General features: G+C 58.0%; 1 protein-coding gene across 5 annotated transcripts in view; it reads right to left on the bottom strand.

Annotated features, from left to right (window-relative positions):
• Window positions 1-14,387, bottom strand: part of ARAP1 (ArfGAP with RhoGAP domain, ankyrin repeat and PH domain 1) — a 61,716-nt gene that overhangs the window by 2,039 nt on the left and 45,290 nt on the right. For 3 of the 5 annotated variants that reach the window (XM_027562977.1, XM_027562975.1, XM_027562978.1), the window contains 18 exons: window positions 13,367-13,501; window positions 11,613-11,748; window positions 11,251-11,353; window positions 10,247-10,442; window positions 9,921-9,972; window positions 9,649-9,812; window positions 9,238-9,450; window positions 8,777-8,882; window positions 8,218-8,365; window positions 8,041-8,127; window positions 7,885-7,953; window positions 7,454-7,571; window positions 5,986-6,099; window positions 5,590-5,735; window positions 5,028-5,060; window positions 1,503-1,585; window positions 711-761; window positions 473-536 (listed from right to left, as the gene is read on the bottom strand). In XM_027562977.1, coding sequence (XP_027418778.1) covers window positions 473-536; window positions 711-761; window positions 1,503-1,585; window positions 5,028-5,060; window positions 5,590-5,735; window positions 5,986-6,099; window positions 7,454-7,571; window positions 7,885-7,953; window positions 8,041-8,127; window positions 8,218-8,365; window positions 8,777-8,882; window positions 9,238-9,450; window positions 9,649-9,812; window positions 9,921-9,972; window positions 10,247-10,442; window positions 11,251-11,353; window positions 11,613-11,748; window positions 13,367-13,501 — 2,018 coding nt within the window. The remainder of the gene's footprint in view (window positions 1-472; window positions 537-710; window positions 762-1,502; window positions 1,586-5,027; window positions 5,061-5,589; window positions 5,736-5,985; window positions 6,100-7,453; window positions 7,572-7,884; window positions 7,954-8,040; window positions 8,128-8,217; window positions 8,366-8,776; window positions 8,883-9,237; window positions 9,451-9,648; window positions 9,813-9,920; window positions 9,973-10,246; window positions 10,443-11,250; window positions 11,354-11,612; window positions 11,749-13,366; window positions 13,502-14,387) is intronic. The other 2 variants (XM_027562976.1, XM_027562979.1) reach the window with 1 other exon arrangement.

Below are 14,387 nucleotides of genomic sequence, written 5' to 3'. Positions count from 1 at the left end.
CAGTCCTGCCATGCCTGTGAGCAAACTGTTTCCTTGGCCTAGAATCCCCCCTGCCCCTACCTTTGCTTGGGGACCACTCCTTGATCCCCACAGATTCCACTTCCATGATACCCTCTCCTGCTGCCTTCCCCACCCTGCCACCACCTCCACGAGGTAGTGTCCCTGGCTTCCCTGTCACCCAAGCGCTCGGCTCTAACAGGCCCCTTCTGGATCTGTTTTCCTTTCCACGTGGGGAGTGAGTGCCCGAGGGCAGGGGCCTGCACCCTATGTCTCTAGCATGCCTGGCTCCAGGCTGGACCACAGCAGGTGCCAGGAAGGGTTTATAAGAGAACGAACATACAAATGCCTTAAAAGCAATTCAAAATCCTGAAGCAATCAGTGGCCTGAACAGTGAAGAAGCACACACACACACATGCTCTGTAATGGAGACCTTCTGGGACCCCACCCCCGCCCTGCACCCCGCGCCTGGTACCTGCACGAAGAGGAAGGTGGCGAGCCACTCCCGGAGCTCCATCTGTGTCTCACAGCACAGGTACCTGCAGGGTGGGGCACAGATCTGGACACCATCAGGGCCGGCCCGGCTGAGCAGGGACACCCTGCCCTGCTCCCTTGCCCAGGGTCTCAGGGGCAGGGCCCAGACCTGGACAGTGAGGGGACCCAGTCCAGGGGGACGTGCTACCACCTCTCCTCGGCCTGGGACCCTCGCTCACCACTGCTGCTTCTCGTGTTTCTCCGTCTCGTGTATCACCGTGAAGCCCCAGCTGCAGAGAAGGAGCAGGTGGGGTCACTTGACAACCCGGACAGGCCTCACAGCCCAGCAGCCTGGGCCAGGGCTGGGGGCAGAGTTCAGGGCCTTCAGCAGGCACAGCACATCCCAGCCTCTGTCTCCTCCTCTCACAGCTCCCCCCGCCCCGCCAGCCTCCCAGGGCCTTGGCTGCCTACCCAACGAGCCCTATCCCCCAGAGACAAGCAGGCACAGCCAGGGGCTAAGAGGAGAATGCCAGAAACCCAAGTCGAGTGACTGTAATTAGTAACAATGGTAGTGGCTGTGCATCGCTTTTCAACGTTTGAAACATACAAACATCTCAACTATATTTCAATTTAAAAAAAGAAGAAGAAACACAACCACCTTTTGGAACAGGTGTGCCATTATTTTTCCCATTCTACAGATGTGGGAAGGGAGGCACACAGAGGTCCCAGAGTTACTCAGTGACTAACTGGATTTCCATCCAGGCCAAAGGTTCTTAGACATGAGCAAGCATCAGAGTTCCCAAGATGGCTTGTACCAGCCCAGACTGCTGCCCCCACCCCCAGAATCCATCATTTAGCACAGCTGGCATGGTGCCCGAGAATCTGGGTTTCTAACACGTTTCCAGGTGATGCTGATACTGCTGGTCTGGGAGACCACAACTTTAGAACTACTGAAAATTGTCAAGTTCACAGCCCTCAGCCACGTCTCCCCTGTCAGTTCTGAGCGCCACAGACCCACTTCCCCAGCTCACCAGGTGGGCGGCCGGAGTTTCTTCTTCACTCCCAGGTAGACTTTGAGACTCCTGACAGGCCACTCCTTCTCAGGCCGGTGACTCTGGGTTGGGGAGGGCAGAGGGAGCGGGCACTTCAGCCAGTCGGGGTGGGCCCTGGGGCAGGTCTTCCAACTGGGTGCCTCCCTCCCCCTTCTCCCAGCCCCTCCATATCCCAGCACAGGGGCCCTCCTCTGGGAAGCCTTCCTGACAAAGCCCTCCCTGATCATAATCCAGCCCAACAGAGCCCCCAGGCCTCTCTCCCTGCAGCAGCATCACACAGTCAACCCTCAGTCCCGGGCAGCTGTCCACAGCAGCGCCCCCGGTCCCTGCCTGCTGCCCTGCCGATGAGAACTGACGCGCAGCAGCAGCTGATCCAGCTCATCTGTGGAGGGACACATCTGCGCGCGGCACATCGCCCTCTGGCACTGATCTAAATGGGCGTGTGCAAGCTGAGCACCTCGGCTGGCTGCTTGTGTCTGTCTGTCTCAGGTCGTTTATTCCTCACCCCTCCCTGCCCTGCGGAGGCTCCAGGGTTGACTGTGTGAACAGAAGGCTTGTGGGGTGAGCAGTTACCGATTCTTTGATTCCACAAAGTGAAGACTAATGACTCAAGCTGAAGCAGAATGGCTGTTCGGTAGACCACAGGAAGAACTTCCCAATGGTCTAGGTCAGGAAGCAGCAGACCAATGTACTGGGGAGGGGCACCAGATCACTGACGTGCTCACCTCTGGTCCCCGCCTCTGCATATGGGTCTGGGCTTGGAAGAAGCAGGCTGGCTCGGAGGCAGGGGAATGGGAGCAATGACCTCCAGGGAAGCAGTTAGTTAGAGGTCAAGCTGATGAGCCTTCCTCCTGCTCTGGGAGCCACTTGCTTGAAGCCCTGCCCCCACCAGGCAACCCTGGTACCAGCAGGGACACCAGGGTGGATGGCAGGGGAGGGGGGACTCACTTACAACCGAAACTGGGGGTCAAAAGTTGAGCCACCTCTGCTCTGTTCCCCACCATTGCTCCCAGCCACCCCCAGGCATGGCTCCTCAGCAGGAACAAAAAGAGGGGACCTAGGGGATGGGCAGGAAGCGGGAGCGTTTGGGAACTGGTGGACTTCCTTGTGAGGTCGCAATAGGATGGGCTGACTGGGGATCAGTGGAGACTCTGGCACTGTCACAGGCTTGTGGTTTAGGAGGGGCTTATTAGGAACCTTCATCATGCTTTCACCCCTAGTTCCCCTAACGACCAGGCCTCTGGTTGGGGAGCCCTATATCTCCTGTATGTAGCAGGACAATGGTGCCCAAGAGGGCCAGGAACAAGCGGGGCTGCGGGCAGGGAGGAAACTGAACTGGGCGGAGGGAAGGGAAATCAGGCTGTGGATACGAGAGGAACAAGGTGTGAGAATACAGCAGGGGAGATGCCTATGTGCAAGCAGGGAAGACACAAGGCTGGGAGCACTAACGAAACCAGACTGAGGTTGGAAGAAACCAGGCAGCGGGAATGGAAAGACGGAGACAGAGGTCATAAGAGAACGTAGGCTGTCGGCGTGGAAAACGTCCGGCTCCGGGCATGACTGGAGAAAGGATGCGGGGGAGGCTGGGCTGCAGGCACAGACGGAAACAGGCTGGGAATGAAAGCAGGCAGCGGGCTTCAAGAAGTCAGGCAGCGGGCTTCAAGAAGTCAGGCTTCGGGTGTGAAGGGATGAGGACTAAAAGAAAGGAGCAAGGTGAACCGAGAGTGGGTGGAGCAGGGCGAGGAGAAAACTGTGGGAATGAAGGCGTTCACGCCAGGCTGTGGCTCTGTGAGCATCAGAAAAGCACCGCCCTCAAGCCCCAGGGGCTGGTGAGTGTGGCGTATGCGTGGCAGGTGTGTGACATGAGCGTGGCCAAGACCGGGAGGCTGAGGGGGTTCTGGGGGGCAAGGGGCGCGTCAGTCAATGTAACCTTCTGATCAAGCAGCTTATCTTCCCAGCATTTCCGAGGTATAAGGTCACTGACAGGGAACGAAGCTCAAAGACCTCTGCGAGAACCCAGATCTTTCTAGAATGTGCCTTTCCAGGTGCCTCAGGGTCTTTAACAACGGGAGACCCCAGGATGAGGCGTGGGTTTTCACCTATCCTGAACTGCCAGGGGTTGTTCCAAATTCAAGTCTTCCTTCCTGTTGCCCCACACACTAGCGAATTCCAGGATTACAAGCAGCTCACTACTGGCTCCTATGAGACTGGTGCTGGCTGCCCCGGGACTGCACCGCCAGGGCCCACACTGACCAGCCCTCGCTGCCGAGGCCTTTGCCCCTGTACTTGAGGGGGTAAAAAGCTGGAGCTCTGAGGCTTACAAATCTGGATTTGAAACCCAGTCTACCGCCTAGAGATGGCCTTGGACAAAGCACTTGAAGCCTGCTTTCTCCCTGTGAAGTGGGGACAATGCCCCTCCCCAGAGGACAGCAGAGAGATTGCATGTCCCAGTATGGGAAAGGCCGGACACAAAGCCTGGCTCCACAGACATGAGATCTGCTTCCTCCTTCTAGTTCTCCCGCCTTCCCTCCTCCAAGTCAAGGGATCAGCAGACGCTGATGCTCTTTCAGGTGGCCCAGCCATCCTCCCTTCTCTCTGTCAACACACAAATAGTCCCTAGAGGGAGGGAGCCAGGAAAAAGGCATCCCAGAAGCAAGGAGGACTGACTAGAGGGCTAAGGCACAGAAGTAAGGAAGTGATAACGATGATGGAGGCAAAGGAGCAAAGAGGAGGCCTTACCCACAAGGGTCAGCAGGAGCCCAGGCTGCATTAACAGAGATACAGTGAGCAAACAGAGGGAGGCGAAGGTCCTGCTCTATCTGCTCTGCTCCCTCCATGGCAGCCAGGCCTCTTCAGATGTCCTTAGGAGACACTGGTAGGAGCTCAGGCTGAACCCCTGGGCGTAGAAACATGTTTCTGCTGACCATCTGCACAGAGCATCTGCACTCTGTGGTACCCAAGGCACAGCTGGGGTCCACAGGGGTATTGTGGGAGGCAGGTCTCAGCTGAACCTGAGCAAGGTCTTTCTCCCAGACAGGAGTATCATTCTAGAGATAGGGAAGCCCCCCGAGAGGAGAGGTTGAGCTTCCCTCTCTCAGGGTATGTAAACACAGGCTGGCAACCAGCTGCCAGTGGGGAATATACCACAAGCTTCTGTAGTCCTGCTCTCCTGTTTTAGGATAAGGAAAGTAACAATGATGTTCTAATAGCACTGGAACTCTCTCCGGGGTTGGAAAGAGGGTGGTTCCTACGGGCCTCCACTAACTGGTTCCACAGCTGAGTCCTTTGGAGAACTCGAAAGCACTGATGGGGACCCTGGCGAAGGACTCTGGGACAGGGCTGGTGATGAGAAGGGCAGGAGCCTAGGCCACAGACCCCAGGTAGAGGCCAAGAAACCATGCCTGGAGATGGCCAGGAGTTCTGGCTGTGACCCTGTGCTCCCACCAGGCTCATTTGGCCCCCAGGCGGTGTAAGGCAGCTGGCAGTTGACCCGGAGCTACTCACGGTCTCAGGGGCCCCGCTCCATGGCCTCTGGCTCTGTTTGATAGAGGATCAGGGTTACGGACGAAGGAGGCCCAGGGCTAGGACGGTGTGTGTTGTGGTGCGTGGCGGGATGTGGCTCGTATGTGCAAAAGATGAGGGGGAGGCACTGGGATGGAGATGGTGTCTGGTCAGGGAGGACATCTGACATGTGGACAGCGTGGGCACAGAGTGGGTCGGCAGTGGGTATGGCCTATGAAGCAACAAGGCATGCACAGGCCACAACGTGGGGCTGTCACCTCAGCAGGTTCTTTTGGGTGACATGACCAGGCACGGGGGGATAGCACATGCCTGATGTAATGGCATTCAGGTACCAGGGCCTGGGAGGGCCCCAGGGCAAAGCCAGAGCCACAGCAGGAGGGTCTCTGAGAGTCCACAGCTCCCCACAACCAGTGCTGTGCTGTATCAAGACCCCACGATGGGGATGCTCCCGCCATCAGGCCCAGGGGGACACTGGAGCCTGGGTGACCGAGCACGCGTGGGTGCGGGTGCCCACTGCAGGCCAGGACCTGGCAGGATCACGTACCCGGACCTCCTTATAGAGCCGCAGGCAGCTGCTGTTGAGGATGAAGTAGCGATCGTGGAAGCCGCCCGTGGGCAGGCCCAGGCCCAGGAGGCTGCGGTCCTCTCGGAACTTCATCATGCCGTGCTTGGTCTCACCCACGTGGCTGGCTGGGGGAGGAGTGGAGTGGGCACAAGCTGTGCCCACCCGTGGACACAGACACCCGGGGCGGGGTCCCCCAATGAAGGAAACTGCCCTGTCCTGCTCCAGCCTCTGAAGAGGCCTGCCCCCCTGGTACTTGCTGCCTGAGCCTCTCCTGCCTGGCTCCACCATATCCTGCTCCAGGTCTAGATGGAGGGACCCCCCCCCAACCAGGCTTCCCAGCCCCGCAGGCACCGCCCACCCAGGGACACCACCTACCTAGGTACAGCAGCATGGCCTCCATGGACTGGTGCTTCTTCACCACCAGGTAGCTGTCTGTGCCCAGCCCGTGCAGGATGGGAAGCACCTTCTCCGCAAAGTGCAGGGGGCGCTCTGGGGAGGGGACACTTGGTCACTGGGGCCACAAGGCCAGACAGCACTGAGAGCTGGCCCACAGACACCCATCACCAACGTGGCGAACGGCACTGCCCACCGCCTCTGCCTCCTACTGCCACACGGCTCCCCTGACCACTCCTGACACATCTGGGCAGGACCAAATCTGTTCCAACCTGCCACGTTCAAAACCAAGCTGGTGATCTTTCCTGTGCGTCCTCATCAGGGCAAAGAGCACCGCCCACCAGGCTACTCAAGCCGGAAATAAACTCTCCTCCCTCTCAGTCTGCAATGTGTCGAATCTCTCTGCTTCTTTCCAGCTCCTGGCAGCCAACCTGGCGCGTGATACCATCTTCCTGGACCAATGGTGTGGCCTCTGAAGCAGTCCCTGCCATGGGCGCTCATCCCCTCTCTCCGTGTCCCTCTACCCAGCAGTAAGGAGGAATCTTTTCCAGCTCCCAACCACTAACTTTTCAATGGCCTTGTGTTGTTGTCAGGCCATGAGAGTGGCCTCTGCCTCCATCTTCAGCCCCACCCTGTGCCACACACCTCACTGCCCTTATCTCAAGCTCCTTGAAAGTACAGAGCCCCTGGCCACCACAGGGCCTTTGTCCACGCTGTCCCCACTGCCTGGAAGTACGTTCCTCTCTTCTTCGCCAAGTAACCCCTACTCTTCCTTAACCTCCTAGTCCAGGGGCTCCAAAGCCAGAGACCTTGTTATAAGCTTTGGTGGCATTATGGCCCTTTCTTTCACAGAAGTTAACACAGCTGTAGTTGTGTGTTTATGGGTGTGATCACAGGATCAGAATCTCTATTCCATACTAGAGTAACCCCTGTGAGGGAAGGGACTATGTGCCCAACTCTCCTGCTGACTGCCTGGCACTCAACAAACAACAGTAAAACAAATGAACAGACACACCCTCAACCTCCACTGCCACTGAGACCATCCTTCACCCTAAAATGCCTTATCACCCCCCTTTACCACCGTGGCCCCTTAACAGCACCAGCACTGCACCCCGTTTCTCCAGCATGCTTCTCACCACCCATGCTGTCACTCACAACCCCATTATCAAATTCAGCATCTCCACCATTGCAAGCAACACCAATCTCATTAACACTAGAGAAAGTGCCATAGCTGACACGATCCACTCCTTTACCATCCCTCCCATCAGCCATGTTACAGCTGCCACCTGAACCCCCGCCAGCACGCTTTCACCACCATCACTGAGGTCACAACTCGACAGCCACATCCATCACCTAAAACACCCCCTTGCCACCGGTATCGCCAAACTGGGATAGAGGACGACAGACTAGGGCTGCCCCATTTCCTGCACCAGTCCTGGTGGTCACGCACCTGCCTCCTCCCTCTCGTTGACCTCGAAGCAGGTCCAATAGTCCTTCTCCCTGATGCCCACATTCCTGCGATCCAGGATCTCCAAGGTAAGCTCCTCTGCAGTCATGGATGCTGGGATCTGTGTGGACCCAGGAGGAGGAGGAGGAGGAGATCAGCCTACCCAACCCCCAGCCCTCACTCTGTCACAACCTTGCTGTGTGGTTGTGAGCCCACCCCTCTCAGTGTCCTCTGGAGTACTGGGATGCAGGAGGCTGTCTCTGAGTGGTCCTGATGGGTCAGAGGGGAAAGAGACAGGCTCTGGCACTGGCCAGATACAGGTCCCAAACCAGGGCTCCCCTGGGGGTGGAAGCCATGCTCCCTGGTCATCGGAGCCTGTGCCTGGTCCAGCCTGACTCTCCTAGCCCCTTGGCCTCTCGGTCCCTGGTCCCCACCTTGACGTGTTGCTCTGCCTCCGCCTTCTTCTCCTCTAGGTACACGGTACAGATGAAGTCACCGGCGTGCTGTAGGGAAACAGGGCTCAGCGGGAGGCCTGGGGAGTGGGTGCAGGTGCCTGGCCTGAGCCCCCCACCCCAGGCCCTGCCCTTCACCTGGGTCCCGCTAGCAGTGCCAGCCACACGCATCTTCACGATGGCAGTGACCTCCTCCCGCTGCTTCCTCAGCTCCTCCTCATCCACCTGTAAAGGGGGAAGGGACAGGGACAGACGGTCACTGCTGCCCATGAGGCTGAATGCTGCCCACCGCTGCCCGCCTGCTGGGGAACGCACACTGAATACCACCACATAGTGGCTGATGAGGTCTTCCACCACACGGCCGGCCTTGTAGTCCTGCCCATCTGTCTGGAAGAGCGTGGGCCCAAACACAATAGCCAGGTTGTGCGTGTTCATCTGGTTCGTGTCTGAGAAGCACTGGACACTGGACACAGAAGGACGGAAGCCTTGAATGAGGGGTCTAACCCAGGACTTCCCTACCTCACCTTCCTAATTCCTGCCCGGTCCATGAATGGCTCCTGGAGTGAGGCCATGGTAGGTCCCAGTCAGAGAGGACCACTAGTTAAGAGGAAGAGGGGACAGTCTTTCTGACCAAGTTTTGGGTCCCAGGGAGAAGTAAGGCTGGGAACCTGAGAGATGTGGCTGCTAGCTGAAACCTCCTCTACTCTCCCACCCTGAAGGAAGCAAGCTGGGAGCCAAAGTGTCCAAGACCAGGGCACATCATAAGGCAACACTCAGTTCCCAGACCCACCTGGTTCCCAGGGGAGAAGAGTCAGCCAGGTTGGGAGTAGAAGAGTCTTTTCCACCCCAGCCCCCCAGGAGTGCTGCTCCTCACCAGTACAAGTGGCTGATAAGAGCCTTCACTGTGGCCCGGTTGACTGGGGGCAGACGTGCCAGAAGCTCTCGGTACCTGGACACCTTCTCCTCCTCATCCTCAATCTCTGGGTAGGGAGAGATGGATCAGGTCAGGAATCCCCCCCAGTAACCACCTTCCCTGTCCCACCCCTCGGGCTACTCTGCCTCCCATCCTAGGTGATATCACTCTCTACCCCGCTCTAAGTCAAATAAGGCCAGCCATGTAACAAAAGGAAAAAATTCTCCAACTCCAAGGGATGCCAGCTCTGCATAGAGTGACAATGGGAATGAGAGGCAAGGAGGAAGGGGCGCTAGAGTCCACCGCTGGGGCATGCTTAGCCCCAAGCGCATGATGGGGAGGGCAGGGAAAACTGAGATCAGAGTGTACAAGTCAGCAGCACTGGCCTGGGTCTCAGACTGGGCATGGGCTGCAGGGCCCACCTGAGGCCTCCAGCCAGGCTAGGCGCTGGACTCGAGTGAAGAGCCCATCGGGCAGATCTCGCAAGAAGCGCTTGAGTGCGGAGGAGACGTCGTCCACGTGCTGCTCGCCCTCCTTGAGGCGCACAGAGCGAGCGTCCAACCGTAGGCTCTCCAGCAGCCGTAGTGTTTTTGACGTCTGCCCACACTTGCGGTAGATGCCCTCCGAGGTCAGGCCTGGAGAAGGGTGGGGCTCAGCTGGGGGCGTGGCCGAGCCGGGGCGTGGCCAAACATGAGGGACTATGGGCATTGGGCAAGGGGCGGGCCTCGAGGCTTTCAGGGAGATCTCAGGAAGGCGAGGCTCGGCCTCTGCGGCAGGAGGTGAGTCTCTCTAGGAGGGGCGGGGCGGGCCCTGTGCATGGAGGCGGAGCTCACCGTACTGCGTGATGTAGTCCACACAGCGGTACACAATCACGGGGATATCCGAATCTCCCAGCTGCTGCTCTGACAATGTGTCCCCGGAGCTGGCCGCTGCTTTCTGGATGGCCCCTAGCCAGCCCATGAAATCCAGCCGCCGCTCCCCCTGGATGTACAGCGTCCTGGGCCGGGAAGTCAGTCACTTGGGGGACCCACCACCTGTCCCACCTCTCCCAGGCCTGTCAGACTGCCCAGGCTTCTCAGAGCCCCTTCAGGAAGCCAAGGCTCACCTCCGTCGCTCCACCAGCACCAGCACCTGGTTCTCGCTGTCCCCCTGGACGGCTGTGGAGAAGCCAGTTGAGGTGAGGTCCAGGCCTCGTTGATGGTTCCTAACCTGCTCCCTCCCAAAGCTCTCTGGGTCCACGCACCCCTGGGACCCACCCACCAATCCATGGGGTGGCTGAGATGCATCCCAAGGACAGGAGAGGACATGAGCAGGCAGGCTGCTCCTTCTGGCTGGGTTAGGGTAGAGTTCAGACTTAAGGAGAGGGGCTGGGGCCTGGGAGCCCAGGATAGGGTGCCCTGGAGATTGGGGCCCAGGTCCAGGCGTACGCACAAAGCTCCTGTAATTTCCGAAGTTGCAGTGGCTCCTCACAGGGGCCTTCTGGGAAGACAGCGTAGAGCTCGGAGCCGGTGAGGGCAAACCAGCCCTCCTGCGCCTGCTGTAGGCTCAGGCCAGCTTTGTAGGGAAGGCGTCCAAGCCTCTCAAAGTCCCGAGCCAGCAGATCCTCAGCCAGGGGAGGCACGAACGCCTGGTGGGGAGGCCAGGGACAGTGGAGATGGCCAGGGAGACTGCATCAGCCAACAGCACTGCCCACCTGGGATATCCCAGCTGTTTGGCTTGTGGGCATGTACCGATTTTCCATGCAGTGCAGTGAACCAACGTGGGTATCATGCCCCATTTCATACCATTCAGATATGCCCTCCTCTGGTATGCCTTCCCAGACACCATTAGGGATGTCCCTTCCCTGGGGCACCAAGGCATTCTTGCCCTCTGTTGTAGTACCAATTACAGTTTCTGCTGTTTGACCCATCTGTCTCCTCTACCAGCCTGGGAGCCACTGAGGAGCTGGGACCATGACTGGTTCATCCAGGTCCCCAGGGCTCTGAGGACTGACCCTCAGGAGGCCCCCAGATGATTGACCAATGAACCAGAGAAAGAGTCACAGGCCCTCAAAACACAGGGACCCTAGAGGGTGCCTGATTCCAGCCCCCAGGGCAGAGCTCTCCTCTGCAGCCTCCCTGCCTCCTTCCTCCAGGACAAGGCGCTCGCTCCCCCAGCAGCAGCACTATCCATCTCAGGATGGCTCTGCCTTTCATTAGTAAACATATACTGAGCACCTAGGGAGCTCAGGCTCACGGCCCTGCTTCACAGAGTTGAGCTAGGTCTCCTGACTGCCCCCTTCCCCTGACCCCCGGAGGGCTGCAAATTACATCTGGCCCTGGGTCCTGTGTCTTCTGCCTTCCATCCAGCCCTGATCCATAATGCGGGAAAGCCGGGGGTCCTACCCAGCACCCCAACAGACTCCCCCCACACCAGCCTGCTTAACCCAGGCCCACCTTGGCAATGCACTTGATCCACTCACGAGCCTGCTCTGCGGTCTCCAGCCCAAACAGGTATAGCCGCTCTCCTTCTGTGTACACCTCAAAGGTGTGCTCAAAACTGTTGATACACAGGCCAGGATTCAGGCCCACTCTGCCAAGCACTGGCCCACCTCCACCCACTGTCCCTGTGACTACCCTTCCCTGGTCCCGTAAGAGGTTAGGGCCGTAGGAGACCTGGTTTAGTCCTTGCATAGCACCAGCTTGCTGTGTGACTCCAGGGAGATCCCACCCATCTCTGGGCCTGTTTCCCAATCTCCCCAGTGGAGGGCTGGACCTTACATCAATAACAGTCTGTGATTCTGCCCAGGGGTGCTCACCCATGGGTGTCAGGAGTGGGCACTGCCAGACACACAATCTCACTGGCCCGAATCTCCCCGTTGGGGGTCACTGCCCGCTCATTCTCATAGTAGCTCAGGACCCCGTCGCTAAGCACACACCAGCGTCGGCTGAACTCTGGGGAGAAGACAGGCAGGGGAACCGTAAGGGAGCCCTCCACCTTCACCTGAACATTACCACTGCATCCTCCCTGGGCCTCCACTCCCATCTGACTCATGTCCTCTTCACTCTAATTCACAAGCTTCCCCCAAACCTATCTTCCTCCCTGTAGCCCCAGCAAGCCAGCCCCACCCACCTCTCCAGCCACCTCTCTGACCACTCTGGATACACATCCCACACTCCCTGCTTTTGCTCGCCCTATTTCCTTTACCCACACCCTCCCACCCTCCAAGGCCAGCCCAAATGCCCAGGAAGACTTCTGTAACGTAACCCCCGTGCCCCACCCTCCTCTGCCAGCAGGACCTACTGCTCTGTACTCTGCTTCCTCCTATAATGGATCTAAGGAGACTGACACGATCCCATAAAGGAACAGAAATGGGAGTCTGGACCAGGAAAGCAGGAAAAAATACAGACTGTCAAGGTCACGCAGGCTCGTAGAATTCATAGCACTGAGCATCACATAGGCTCAGAGCTTCCTGGCATCCACGGCAAAAAAAAAAAAGGATGAGTCAGGCAGTTACATAAATGATATTGCCGAGCAGAGGGAAATAGACTAGGGGCAGTGCCCCAGAGGCAGTGAGGTGGTGAGCTGCACAGAGTTCTCAAGAAATCTGTTTGGGAGTTGGAGAGCTTCCTCTGGGGGTGCTGAGGGATGCAGTGAGCAACGGCCTCAACAGTGCTCACACAGCAGAGTGTCTCATCCTGTCTAGGAGGACATGACATTTGCCCTCTGAGGGCGGTGTGCCCCAGAGGCTGCCTCTCAGGCTGAGCTTCCTTCAGTCCTTCCCGCCCTGCCTCAGTCATTCCTCATCCTGTGGCCCTGCAGCACACAGGCCCACAGAGAACCATAAACAGACTCAGAAATAGACAAATTAAGGTCAGGTAAGTAGTGTGCAAGTAGGGTAAGAAGGGCTTGCTATTTTGGATTAAGTGGCTGGGAATAAAGTCTTCACGGAGTGACACTGAAAGAGGTCTCTTTTTAAGTAAGGGACTAACCATGCAGATATTTAGGGAAACACACTTTGGGCAGAGGGAACCACAAGTACAAAGGGTCTGGTGAGTGTGTGTGTTTAAGAAGCAGCAAGGAGGCCAGTAAAGCTGGAGAGGAGTCAGCAAGTTAATGGGGTGGGGCAGCCGATGTGCGCATCCTTGCAGGCATTGGTAATAAGGACTGTACTCAGAATGTACTCAGAGATGGGAGCAAACGGAAGGCTAAGGAGAGAGATGACAGACCTTTAAGCTCAGTCTTTAAACTTCCCAACATCCAAGTACTCCAAATACCAGCTGCCCCAGCACAGGGCCCACACCTGGTAGGTGCTCAATAAAGGGCTTCTTTGAGCTCAAGGAAACTCTGGAAGTGACTCACTCTGCAGTGCCATGCTCCACTCTCACCGGATCAGCCCATTTATTAAGCACTCACTGTATACCCAAGACCACACCCAGGACACCCTGCAGGGTGACTAGACCAGAGTGCACTCGGCACCCTCAGGGGGTCCCCCAGCCTGGCCAGCTCTGGCTTCTCTGGCTCTGCCACCATGCCAGAATGCCATGGCCAGGGCGGGGTCCTGGCACCCACCTTCCCGAGCCCGGCGGTCCTGCAGCAGCTTCCCTGCAGAAGCAGTCTTGTAGACGAAGCTGCTGTGGCTCACAGTTGGCAGGATAACCGAGTAGTGCTTTTCCAGGGGCCTCACTGAATCCAGCCGAGGTGCCTCTTTGGGGAAGGGAGGGAAAGAGTGGCTGGTCACTATCCAAGGGAGTCCCCTCTCACCCCCACCTGGACTGGGTATTTAAGCTGGCACTCAACTCACCCACCCCTGCTCCCTAGCACTGCTCCCTGACTAGCACCCTTGGGCTCCTACTGCCGCATTCCGGATTTTGCCTAAACCTTTCTCCACCTTTCCCACTTTGTGTAAATTCCGTCCCACTCACAAGGCCTGGGTCCAGTACCTCTCCTTCCAGGGAGCTTCCCTGACTCTCCAGCCCAGCTCTTCCTGTTGGAAGCACAGGGCCAGCACACTAGAATGAGGGGGGCCTGGAGCAAACTCTCTAACAATCCCCAGAGGGAGCTTGTCTCAGACAATGCAAAGCCTAAGGAAGCAGCCTGGCTCCAGCCCTGCTCCCAGCGGTCCCAAAGCCCAAGCCAGCTGGGTGGTCTCATGTGCCTTCCCGGACACCTGGGCTCCCTCCAGCCCAGTGCGCCCCACCCACCCATGGCCCTGAGCCCAGTCCTGGCCGCCGGGCTCCACCCTTGGTCCTACGATGTAGCCCCAGAGGCTAGTACTGGGCCATGACCAGCGACGCTCACCCCCACCACCCGCTTCTCAGCTACCCCGAGACTGGGAGCCAAATGGGACCCAACCCAACTGCAACAGAGCCCCACCCAGAGAGCGGCAGACAGGGCTGCCCGGGTGAGTCCCTCTGCACACAGGAAATGCAGTACACCCCCCACATACACAGCAACACAGACACGCTCTGCACACACACACACACACAAACCCTGAGGCCCTCAACACCCCCAGGTGCAAGGAAGCAAAGCCACAGCAGCTCAGAGACACACAGACCCGGGCTCATGGACGCTGCCCAGAGGTCCCACACTG

This window comes from Bos indicus x Bos taurus, chromosome 15 (genome assembly GCF_003369695.1).
Source record: "Bos indicus x Bos taurus breed Angus x Brahman F1 hybrid chromosome 15, Bos_hybrid_MaternalHap_v2.0, whole genome shotgun sequence".
Lineage (NCBI taxonomy): Eukaryota > Metazoa > Chordata > Mammalia > Artiodactyla > Bovidae > Bos > Bos indicus x Bos taurus.
This window is presented reverse-complemented; position numbering and strand designations above follow the sequence as displayed.